The sequence below is a fragment of the Petromyzon marinus genome, chromosome 2 (genome assembly GCF_048934315.1).
Source record: "Petromyzon marinus isolate PM22_M1 ecotype Great Lakes invasive population chromosome 2, UKy_Petmar_22M1.pri1.0, whole genome shotgun sequence".
In the NCBI taxonomy this organism is placed as follows: domain Eukaryota; kingdom Metazoa; phylum Chordata; class Hyperoartia; order Petromyzontiformes; family Petromyzontidae; genus Petromyzon; species Petromyzon marinus.
The window spans coordinates 8,056,015-8,068,614 of NC_133668.1; the positions used below are offsets into that span (position 1 = coordinate 8,056,015).

General features: G+C 43.1%; 1 protein-coding gene across 2 annotated transcripts in view; it reads right to left on the bottom strand.

Annotated features, from left to right (window-relative positions):
* The window catches only part of LOC116948377 (electrogenic aspartate/glutamate antiporter SLC25A12, mitochondrial-like), a 34,777-nt gene extending 24,090 nt beyond the window's left edge, over positions 1 to 10,687 (bottom strand). The window contains exons 1-5 of one of the 2 annotated variants that reach the window (XM_032964996.2): positions 10,441 to 10,687; positions 7,482 to 7,535; positions 6,008 to 6,150; positions 4,124 to 4,239; positions 2,130 to 2,269 (exon numbers count right to left, since the gene is read on the bottom strand). In XM_032964996.2, coding sequence (XP_032820887.1) covers positions 2,130 to 2,269; positions 4,124 to 4,239; positions 6,008 to 6,150; positions 7,482 to 7,535; positions 10,441 to 10,443 — 456 coding nt within the window. In that variant the 5' untranslated portion in view covers positions 10,444 to 10,687. Of the gene's footprint in view, positions 1 to 2,129; positions 2,270 to 4,123; positions 4,240 to 6,007; positions 6,151 to 7,481; positions 7,536 to 10,440 lie in introns of those variants that run through there. The other variant, XM_032965005.2, reaches the window with a different exon arrangement.
* Between the last annotated feature and the right edge of the window lie 1,913 nt (positions 10,688 to 12,600).

The window sequence follows — 12,600 nt, forward strand, 5'->3', positions numbered from 1 at the left end:
TCGGTCACCGGCCGGTACGCACAAAAAGCCACAGACACGCACACGGGGTTGGAAGTTTATTTTCATTGTTAGGTAAACGTGTGGCAAACCGATACATTTCTTTTCAAAATGTACTTTTTGCAATCCACTATTGAAAACACACTAGAAAATACACATTCATAAACAGAACTAAGACTGGGAGAATATCCTCAACAACCAACAGCCGAGTGAAGAGAATGAGGGAAGTAAAGTGCACGCAATTTTTGCAAATGTTGTAGAGGAGCGGATATTTTTAAATGAGCCTTACATATGATAAAGTGTGTGATATGTTGACATAAAAAATATTTTTTTGGGAAGTATATGACCTGTGGGATACACGGAGGGTAACTCTAGTCAAAGACTTTAAAAATGATGCTTAACTCATTTATTAAAATGCAACCCCTCTGGCAAGTCCTTGCTTAATCAGCATGAGGGCTTTCGAAATGTGGTTGTGGAGACAAAGCTCAAGGGACAGGCCGTAACGTGTCATTGTTGCCGACTCCTTGTTTGCCTGTTGGCATTCCCGAATGCAAACAAATTACAATGCAACCCCACTACCCAAACGCCGGGTGTATGTGCTGCACATTGAGCCACTAGAATTGGGCTGACAGCCTGTCACAATGAAGTTTGTAACTACTGGGTTTTTTTTGTTGTTTCTGCGGCCCCGAATGTGGTTTCCTCCTTCAACCACAGTGTAATTTAAAACCAAATTCCTTTCCCGTGTACTCCAGAACCTGCTCTCTCGGCAGTGTCACATTTCAGTGTCAAGCAGCAGCAGCAATTTGGGCTTTAACGGGGGACTGAAAGGCTCACTGTGACACCTCCGGAAAAAACTTGGGGGGAAACATTGGCTTTAGCCAGATTGCACCAGCGCTGTAAAGCTACTGGCCAGGGAGTGCCCCAGAAAAGCTTTGCCTCATCTCAAATTATTCTTGCGTTTTGCCTGTAAGCAGCTGAGCTGTTAAGCATGCTACAATAAAGGCACCTGGCAAGTAATGTTCTCCAGTCGAGTCATGCACATCTCTGCACGCATTCGCTCAACTGCAGTGAACGTTTGACAATGCAGTATGCATGTGTAGCGTATGTAGTAATGACCGTGGCTAAATCAAGTTATTATAATTCGCGGCTCCTTTGTCAATCCAGTGCTCGATTAAAGACTTTCCACGTGACATGTCGGTTATGGGAGCCGTAGAACCATACTTCACCGCGTTGGTCAGCGCGGGTCGGCAAAGGGGTGGGGGCGCTCAGGACCGGTTCAGATATCACTCGCCACCTGGTTAATAAATAAGTGCTACATTTCTAAAGGACATATCATTTACACATCATCTGAATAACGTGACAAAGAAAGTGTATCTGGCCATATATGCAATGTTGTTGAAATGCCCAATAGGGCTTTGCAATTCCCGGCATTGTTGGTTACTGACACATTGGTGAAGTTTTCACCTAAAATCAGACTGAAACATTTGCCAACATGTGAATCAGGAACCAGGCCTCAAACGCAGGAATAGCCAATTCATAATGGGACCGTTTTGCCAGTATCAAAGTGTGAAAAACGGGTAAACCCTAAAGGGTAAAACCTATTCTTATTTTTTCATATAGAAAATTCATGTTTGCAAATCTTTTAAATGACTATTATCGCATAAAAACATCGGTGTAAATGTAAATGTACAGTAATCCAAGCCAGCCCACAAGCATTAAAATGGGTTAATGCCTGCATTGAGATTGTGACGATAATCATTTTATGTTGATTTTGCACTGAACAGAACATTTGAACCAAATATCGAATCTCAGCGCACACTATTGTATGACTGCTCATTCTCCTCTGCTGCACCCATGGTCTGAAACTCACTTTCTGAAACTCACTTTCTGAAACTCACTTTCCCTGGCCGTCCAATGCAGTTTAAGTTTAGGCTCACGAAACCTTCCATTTCACCTTGACCTCTGACTGACTGCCTCTACTGTTACAAAAGAAATGTGTGCTGTTCATTTACACAGCGTATTGAGACGCGGTTGCATTTCGACATATAAATCCAGAATTTTGAATCGCAAATTGCGTACGAACGCACAAACGGCAAAACGTTGAGATTGCGTATGCGGAAGGCGCGTTTCACCTGCAGGAACTGTGTGAACTCGGCGTAGGTGAGCCGCTTGTCGCGTGTGTGCCCAAAGTGCAGGCGTATGAAGTCGCAGTCCCAGTTGAAAGGGATGTGCTGGTGGATCGTAGTCTGGCTGAAAACCGCCTTCACGCCCTCTGCCAAGGGACAAACACAAAAGGGCTCCTCGACGTCACTCTTGCTCAGCCACCGCCACGAAAGCGTGGTAGGCGCCGGGATGTTTTTCCTGTTGTTGTTGTTGTTGCCGTTTGTTGTCGAGCACTTTTTGTTGATTGTGCTTTTTGGTTTTGGTGCCATTTCTTAATTTGTTTGTTCAATTTATATTTTTTCTTGGCAGGAGGGTTTTTCATGTGCTTGGTAGTGGCTCTATATTTGGGATTTGGTTCTTATATATAATTAATGTACAGAGTTATGGGATGCTATTTGCATTAATGATGCTATATAAAATGAAAGTATTATTATTATTATGCACCGCAAGCCAGCCACGATTTTTGCAATGCCAAAGCTGAGCGGCATGACTGCATCCAGAGTGACTGATTTCCTCGCAGATTTACGGTGAATCGTTGGTCGCACAACTTGCGCTCGATCCGCTGACTTACTCCCGACTCGGGGATCTCGCGATGACCCAAGGTGAGGTACTTTGGTTCAACGTTGCGGGGGTTACGAGTAGAGCGTGCTAACAAACATAGTCATCAAGATAAATGAATGGGCACTTTTTTTAACATGCCAGTGGATAGCATATAAATATTTAACCCTGCCATAGCAATGTAGAATTTCCACCACTGGCTCAGAGGGTTGCAAACGGGAGATGAGCATGGTCCCATGTTTGTACGAGCATGAGACCAGTGGGGCACTGTTTTTACTACATTGGATTTCTCCACGTTGTACATTTCAGCTTGAGAAGTGTGACATACGTAATCTCAATGAGGTGCATATGCATTTCAAGGGCTCTATTTGTCATAATAAAGAAAACTATAAAAATCAGGAGGTTTTATAAAATCAACCAGCCGCAAAGCTCCTTAAGCAAGGTTAAGTTTACCTGAGAGTCTAAATATCGGCTGGGAGAAGCCAAGTCAGCTCAGGTATGCACAGTAACACACACACACACGGCCCTACACACACATGGTGCCCAAAGCCTCATGCACAGGATGGTAAAGTCTAGGAGACCGGACTGTAAACACAGTGATTAGGGATTTGAGACCATCAGAAGCTGTCTGACCTGTCCCCATCATAATGGACTCCGTGCTCATGTTTTTTTTTACACGCTCCAGAATCAAAGCGGCGCAGGAAGCAAAGCGAGAGAGAGGGGTCCTGCGTAATCGGATTTGACGTGTCGGGGAGACAAGGGCAAACGCGAATACGTGAGGGGGGGGAGATCATGTTTACCGCCGCCCTCGCCATGCCTGCAAACCCCTTCCCACCACACCACAAACTTCTCACACTCCCCCCCCACCTCTCCCCGACCCCCACCTCCTTCCATCCTCAGCAGCACCAATTCTAATGGAGAAATTACTCTCGGCGGAAACGGGGAAATTGACGTGTCAAACATGTCAATCCGATTAATATTCCCAATCTCTTCTCGGTAGCAGGAAAAAAAGGATAGAACTTCAAACGGTCAGCGTGTCTGAAAAGTCTGGAAGGGGGCCATGCGGTCAGCAGTGGATTCCTACCGTGCAGCCCTTGCTGCCAGATGGAGTTTCGTGTTCAGTTGTACCTAACCTTTGCGTTGTGCTATTACAGAGGTTAACACAGTTTGTCTTTCCAGGCGTTGCCTTTTCCACGCAATTGTGCGCTTACGCATGCAGAACAAAAAAAGTATTTTCCGCTATAAAAAGGGGAGGGAAAAAAAAATAAAGATACCGGGAGACATACACGCGTATCAGATCGAAGCCCTGCATTTCGAAACGCTGAGGAATTTCATCTGCTTTTCAGCGATATAGTCTTACCAATATCTGTCAGCCATCGCGATTTGGCTTTAAACCACGGCTTACCGAAGGTGACCTCTCCCTTGCCCTCCTTGTCAAAGAGCTGGAAGGCCACAATGAACAGAGCATCGGGGGCACACAACACCGACTCGAAGGCCGAAAACTCCTGAAACGAGATCAGCCTGGACGGGGAAACACAAACAGCACAACCGTGAACACACACACACTTGCAAGATCCAATCTACCCAGCCAGCCTGTGTCGGGTAGACATAGAGTTAAACAAGACATTCATTTCAACACGTAAGGCTATCATCCATAAGAGGTTTTTTTTTGGTTCGATCGCGTAAATATATAAATGTGTCGTTAAACCCGCCACCATCCGACACAGCCAACTAGTAAGGGTTGTCACGTAAACAGAACGTGCCAATTTATTACTAGTACAGCACACCGGTGTGTTGGAGGGCCAAGCCACAACATTTACAATCTGAGTACGACGTTTCGCCAGTAATTACAACTAGCTTCATCAGGCTACAGAAAGATGTGGAGAAGTCGACCTGTTTCGTTCCTTATATAGAGGCGTAGATGTGGTGACGACACTTGTGCGCTCTTCTTGAGGGGGGGGGTGGGGATTAACGTACATTATGCGAGCCCATTGATCTTGTCCTTCCTTCATTTTGGTGTCCTTTTGTCACCACATAAGCCGATTGAGATCCTAAACTAAACAAAACTATTTTTAATTTTACCAGGTAAGGCCCACTGAGCTATATAGCTCTTTTTCAGAAGCAACCTAGCCACAAATGATAGCCCAAAGAAGTTGCTTATCACGTTGAAATTACAGCAGCCAAATACTGTCTAAACGCATGTTTTTTTTTTAACGTGGAAGAAAAACGCGAGGACCCAGAGAAAAATACATGCGACCACGGGGAGAACATGCAAACTCCAAATATAAAGGCGTCAGGTTTGGGATCCAACCCATTACCTCCTGCATACCTTAAGCGGGAACTAGGAAAGTTTTTTTTTTATGTGCAGATAGGGTATGATTTTATATTTACTTCATTATTAAAATGTACAGCCCATTATCAAGCTACTGCTGAATAAAGAGCAGCAAACACTTAAGCAGATTTCATTAAGGCAACTCGCAGTATTGTTTCCTCATCAAAAGACAAACATGCGTAAGCACATACTTACCCAACGTTCATGAATGTAGGTAGCACGTTTACTCATTACTGTAGCCAAACAATGTAATTGGAATTTACGACCCTTTGTTAATCGTGTGCGGAAGCCCTCATGATGCCTTGTTGGCCATATGGGTTGTCAGAGGGGAAGACCCAAGACAACTTTAGATCCCACTCGTCACTGATATTAGCTGTGGCCGGGAATCGAACTCCGATCATGGGGTTCATAATGCAGTGTGCAGTAACCACTATACCACAGCTCTATACTCAGTTTCAGAGTATTTGTTTTTATTAAATTTATAGTTCATCATTATCATGAGATAAGGCAAACCCACTGCTGGGTAAATGAATCCCCAAGCTGCAGAAAACTATCACGATCCTGAAATGCAATAACTCACCCAGAACTTTCACATTAACCGATTTCATCACTCCATCTCCTTGTCCGACGTTGTCTCGAATGCATTTCACTTATTTGCTATACTATACTAAAGTGACAGGTAATTAACTGCAAAATTCTGAGCTGTAATCCAGCATAGAATGACCTGCTCTTCAAATATGATGCCACAAGCCATTAAATGTCTACATTTACAGCTGGCTGCACATGATAGATAGATAGATAGATCACAAAAAAACGCAAGAAAATAACCAGGCAGCTGCAGAAGGCACACGTAAACTCCACATGAGTTTGGCTCAGTGCTGTGGATGCCCATCAAGCAGCTGCCAGGACTTCAGGTGCAGCCTTTGCCGTTGAGAGGATATAAAAGAGATGACTCACCCATCCTTGGTGGTGTCGGCGATGCTGGCCAGCGTGCGCACGGTAAGTGGGTTGTAGTTGTGCTCGTTGTGGAGGCCCAGATATCGCTGTACAAAATCCTCGGGGGTCATGTAATGTTCCCCATCTTTGTGCGCCGTCGAGTACTGCGAGTCAACAAAAGCTCAAATCACCGCGCTCGCATCTGCACACCTGAAATAACTGCTGCTGAGATGAGCGGCATGGGGATATTGAGTGCCCAAAGATACGTTCTGGTTCTTTCAGTAAAAGTTAGGTAGATATAAAAAAACTAATAAAAGATGCTCAGGCATTTGTTGAAGATGCCTGGTGTTTGGTGATTTATGTCAGCGGCTAAATAAATCACCCTGAATGTGCCCGGTCTAGTCAGATCTCAGAAGCCAAGCATGGTTGAACATGGTTGGAACTTGGGAGGGGAATATCAGGGAATATCATGTCACAGGTTTGGCCTAGTGGCCACCGTTGTATAGCAATGGACTATTGAATCTACCTGTGTGGAATTTAGAGCTTAAGCCCTTTGAATGTGAAGTTTTCTCCAGGTGCTCCGCTTTCTTCTGACATGCCAAATACTCATTAATAGAATTGGCAAAATATCAAAATTCAGAACTCTTCTGATAAAGTCCTGAGACTCATTAAGCCCTTCCTCGATAAATAAAGGGAATTATTATTCTTACACATACCTGCGTATGCTGAAGGACTTAAAAAAAGAAAAGCTATTACATACATAAGCTAAACAGATGTAACCTTTAGACTTGTTTTTAGCTAAATAATGTAATCGATGACGGTCGGCATTTTCAAAACCATTATTTGAGAACATCGTCAAATTTGAAATGTTCGTTGTAATACAGGGCATGGGAATTTCGTGATGAATTACCTTTTGACATAAAACAACTATATTTTTGCCCATTGCTGCTTTTGATTTAGCTTCTTTCCCTTCAAATGTGATTGAAAACCACATTGACACCCAAACACAATGTGCGCGGACTGGTGACGAGAACTATGTATGGCACGACTAGCCTTTTCATGACATCACCAAGCAAAAGAATGTATTAAAAACAGATGAGCATGTGGCGCGTAGATTGAATAGCAAACGTTGCCCGAAAACAACACCGTGTAAACTATGCAGTTTACCAAGTACTAAAATGCCACTTGTGAACACCACTCGGATTGCGAATTAACGTTACCAAATCCAGCATTTGGTTGCAGACTGTTCCATAATAACCATCTTGCATACGCAACATCGCACATTATCGAGGTAGCTTTGTGATTTCTGTTTTTGTGGGCAATTCTCGAACGCGACGGGTTGCAATGCTCTGCGAAGAGGTCCGAATGGATACTTCGTCTCATGACATAACACCGATGGCACGTTTGGCATCAAATTGTTGGGGAGGGGGGGGGGGTAGAGGAGACAGAAGCAACTTTAAAAATGACGATTATTTTTTGAAAGGTGCAACATTACCTTTGTGAAGACGGCTTTGAGCTCCACTGGGTCAGCTCGCTTTGTGAGCTGCACCTAAAACGTAAATTGGATATTTTAATAACAATTAATGGAGTAAAAAAAACAAGTTTTTTACAGTGTTTTTACTGAACTCATGAGTGTGTTCATTTTTACCCAAAGCTGTCTGTAATGGCAACGGCATTCTCTTTAATACCATTGAGCAGGTCAGTATTTTCACATGCTGTTCCTTTGGTCAAATCACTTCATTGCATGCTGCTTGTGCAGGTCAGTTTCTTGCAATCTGTTTGACTGTGTGGGTCGTTTATTATGTTGTTTGGTCATTCTAGTTTCTGACTTGCTGCTTTATTGGCCAAATTGGTTCCACGTATGGCAAATAGTTGAAATCGTTCCTTTCATGCTGTTGCATTAATTTTTTTTACACTTCAAAGAAATATGAGCAAAATATTTTTTTTACAAAAAGAATTATGGTTACTCGAGTCAGACAGTTAACCCTCTCAAATGTATTGAATAAATCTTCCATTGTTTAAGGTTTCAAATTAACCAGGGGTACCATCTAGTTGGGTCACCTAGACACTCGAATAAATGGAAATCCTGTGGTGTACTCTTGGACAGAACAAACGTATATCACGCATCAATCAAACAGACCACTTTATATTCTTGGTTCTTTCGGTAAAGTAACGTAGAAGGGAAACAATAAAATAATAAAAATACAAAACAATAAAATTCTCACGACGTTTCGACTGCAAAACAAGCAATCATCAGGTGTACAATTATTATTGTACAATCACACCTGATGAGTGCTTGTGGTGCAGTCGAAACGTCGTGAGAATTTTATTGTTTTGTATTTTTATTATTTTATTGTTTCCCTTCTACGTTACTTTACCGAATGAACCAAGAATATGAATCCCTGCAGTCACGAAAGCTTTAAATCAAAAGACCACTTTATGTTGTGAGGTCAAGTAAGCCAAGAGGGAATAAGGTGATTTTATTCAAGAATTATCATATACAGTGAAAGATTTAGGATTTTCAGGAAATAATTTCAATGAGCTCTTACCATAGCATAATGAGATAAAATATATATTTAATATTCTCACATAATTTCAAATGGCATTATTATTGTACAATTTGATTACGATATTACTACAAAAAATACATAACAAATAAATCAGCACCGGACTCAATTGGCGTCTCATATTTCACATTGTGATGTGGTGATGTGATTTATTATTTTCTCAGTGTGGCTTACATGTTCATTCACCACCGGTATACCGATATTGCATCATCACAAGCCAGAGGACTGAGCCACCGACCAGCGGCATTACCTCTGCTTCCCAGTGCCGCTGCGGTTTCTTCAGATCCTTTTTTTAATGGGAAATCAGGTCTGTACAAAGATTTAATTCCATGTGTGTTATACTCAGTAGATGATAACAAAGAACATTTGCGAATGCTTGTGTCCTTACGAACAAGTGTGTCTTCATTGGCGTATTTTACAGATTTCAATCCTGAAAAATATGACTGCGGATGTGATGTTGCTTATTATTGTATACAATTTCATAGTTGTTTTTTCTCCATGGAATTAATTCCTTTATACATGTTGACCAAAATGTTTAAGTGAATATATTAATATATAATTTGTTTTATTCACCCCAGGTTTTAAAATCTATTTTCTCTCAGAGTGCATCTTCTCTTGATGTTTTTACCCTACATTTTCATTCATATTTTATGCGATTCTATAGTTTTTCCCTAAAACATTTTCTCATCACAAAGGAAAGTTCAAAACTATTTGCGCTGTCAGTCAGTACAGCTCCCAGTTACCACAGTTGCAATGGTAACTTGCAGTGACATTCAATCCAAGGCTGAAATGTGTATTTTAGCACCTATCTTAAAAATCATTCTCCCACTCGAGTTTCCCTTAATAAACTAATCACCATGTCACACTTACCCAAGGGCACTGTTGGATGGGCATGGCTCGTTTAATTGTACAAGGAAGGTTGGGAAATTCCACTTTATTTCAAGGTGGTGATCCGCATGCACTGTATGCATTTACATTTAAGGAAGGAATTGTCATGAATGTTGTCGTTTCAGTAGCGCCAAGTGAAAGCAAAAATGCACACGCTTAACTTTATCATATTTTTACGTGGACATTCAAATTTGAACGTGTGAAAGCCATCGTGTTATTAAAACATGTTACCAACAGTTCCATGCAATGTATAATGTATGTTATTTTCAAAATATAGCGAAAGATAAAGACCCTGACAAGGATGACGTCTCGAGTATATTTGAGAGAGCGCGAAGGGCGTACGGGCACCCACGTGGGCTCGGAGCGAAGGCCGGGAAAGACCCGGCTTTCAGATATAAAGTCATGAGGTTGCGTAATATTTGGTACAACAGGTCTAGGGAGGATTTTTAATTTAAACTTTCGTGATTGCAGGAATTAATATTTTTGGTTCTTTCGGTAATGTCACGTAGATAGAAAAAAAAATTCCGGTGAAAATTCAAAATGAAAATAATAATTTATTATTTAAAAATTTGAATTTTCACCGAAAGAAACAATAATATTCGGGAGAATTACCAAGAATCAGAGGCTACAACGATGGAGTTCCTGGGCGTGAGGATGATGATAAACCGTGGTACTCGAGTGGAAGATGTTTGCCCGACGAGATCCAAGGGCAACATGAATCTCGTGGAGGATAGAGGAGAGAGGACGAAGGCAAGAGGAGACCCAGGGATGTGTTGAAGCCCCTGGTGGAGGAGGATGAAGGCACGGGGAGACCTCAGGGCATGTGGAATGCCCTGGCGAATGATGATGAAGGCGTAGGGAGACCCAGGGATATGTTGAAGGCCTTGGAGGAGGAGGGCACGGAGAGACCCAAGAGCAGGTTCAAGGCCCTGGTTGATGATGAGGAGGAGGATGATGATGATGGCACGAGGAGAATGGGAGAATGGAGGAGGCGGTTACCATGGCGAGGGTGGCGTGCGGCTCCTGGTCGGGTCGCGAATTCCTGCGGCAGTCAGGGCAGGACACGGACAAGCGGCGTGCCCCCTTAGCGTCCGCCCCCCTCCCTCCTCCTCTGTGTCTCTCCCCTGCGGCGTCTCGTCTCCCCCCTTGCCGCCAAATGCCCTCTCTCTCCCCAACAGCACTGTACTTGCACTGTACGCCGCTCAGCTGTGAGTCACCTTCGGGTCACGTGGGCGGGAACCGTGTCTCGCGGGGCGGATCCGGTTCCCGGTTCGCGCGGCGGATCCGGTTCCCGGTCCCGGTTCCGCGTTGAACTCCGCGTAATCCAACTCCGTTCTAAACTCGCCGTCGCTTGTTAGCGTGGTTCGGCTTTCGCGAACCAAATGTTATCCATAGTAAAGGTGGGGTGGATGGGGTTTTTTTATCCGTGAAATCCCCCCCCCCCACAACCCCGACACGGCGAACGAAGTGGTGGGTGGGTGGGGGGGAACGTCACGTAAACAGAACGTGGCAGATGAGTTACCGCTTCCGTAACGGAGGGGTCCCACTGGAGTTAGATCGCAGCGAATATATACTGTATGTGTGTAACCCAACGAAAAAGGAAACTTCTGTTGCGCATAAATATTGGTCGTGGCGAAAGCCTACGCGTTAGACGGAGTTGCCATCGCTCTCGGCACTGGCCGTGTGTGTTGGGAGTGTAAACCCACTGCAACGTTTTACAATTTCGATGGTTCACTGTCTCCCGATGATTGAGTCTCGAACGAAGTTTATATGCACCCTGCAAGTCCGCGTTGTTCCCGCAGCGCTCGACGCGAAGTTAAAACGAGTTATTTCGTGATATTTTGTTGCACTTAAGAAGACGGATCATCGCCCATAAACGTCGGCTATATTTTTTTTCAATTTCACGTCAGTGTGGTTTTTTTTGGTGACACTAAGGGCATTGAGTGGTGCACAAATAACATTCGTCAAAGGAAACAAAAAAATAGTTAATAGGCGACGTTTAAAGTAATTACCCTTCTTCATGTGCCTGATATTGACGAATGTAAACCGAGTGTAAAACGTTGTTTTGTTAAGTCCACGTGGAAGTGGGTTTATGCCATAATTGTCGTTAATCACCACACAGCAAGATTGTCACGTTTATAAAGATATATTTTTAAACGTGTCGATGTATGAATGAAACGATGACCGATAAAGCTCATCTGCACCAGTGGCGTAATCTTTTTCACGACTGAGTTCAGCATCAAACTACGACTTTTCGCTCAAACTGCCCAGAGCTTCATAAGACAACTCGAAAATAAAAGTCTGAACACTTAGTGACGAGAAGCTGGTGTTGCCATCGGTGCGGGTTTGACCCATAGTTCATAGTTCATTTATTTTGGTATAGCCCTGTGAGCCATTCGGCTCTTGAATCGGGTGCAACCGCAACAAACAAAAACATGAACAAGAAAACATCTTAAAGTGATTATGTGACTGTGCAAACAGAAAATCGAGGGAAAAAACATCAAAATATTCCTGAAATAGCACCGTACACCAACGCTGTGTGCAAAAATCCCAGTGGGATGCAAGTCAAACAATAACAACAACAACCCGGAGAGACGGTAACCCTAGACCTGGACAGTCTGGGATATAGCGTCGGTGTTCGGGTGCCAATAATTTGTATTGAGATCTGGTGGTTATTGCGTTGGTCAGATCTTGACTACAGGATTACTGCCCAGTATTTATAGACCTGGAGTGGCAGGTTTTCGAACTCAAGACTGAGTGAGCTGTGTGCCAATGTGTAGTTTGCCCCCCACCCCCCTCTCCACGAGGATTTTTAAAGTCCTAATCGGCCCTCAAACGGTTTACTCCTACAGCAGTATAGCCCGTGTTTGATAAAGCTGCCTGTGCATTTTACAAAACGACCAACCACTGCAAATGTGTGAATCAATATCGCATTTCTAATTTCTAACAATGGATGCAATAATTCACCTTTTGCCAATAAGTAGTTGTTATTTTTGTTACATTTATAATCTCGAATAAGCGAATAAATTATTGTTTGCTGATACTGTAATTGGTGGTTCCTTCGATTGTATTTATGATATCCAACAAAGGAGTCTATCCAGTACAGTGTATATATTTTTGTATAACCAATAAGCGATTCAATCAATTGTAGGTGCTCAG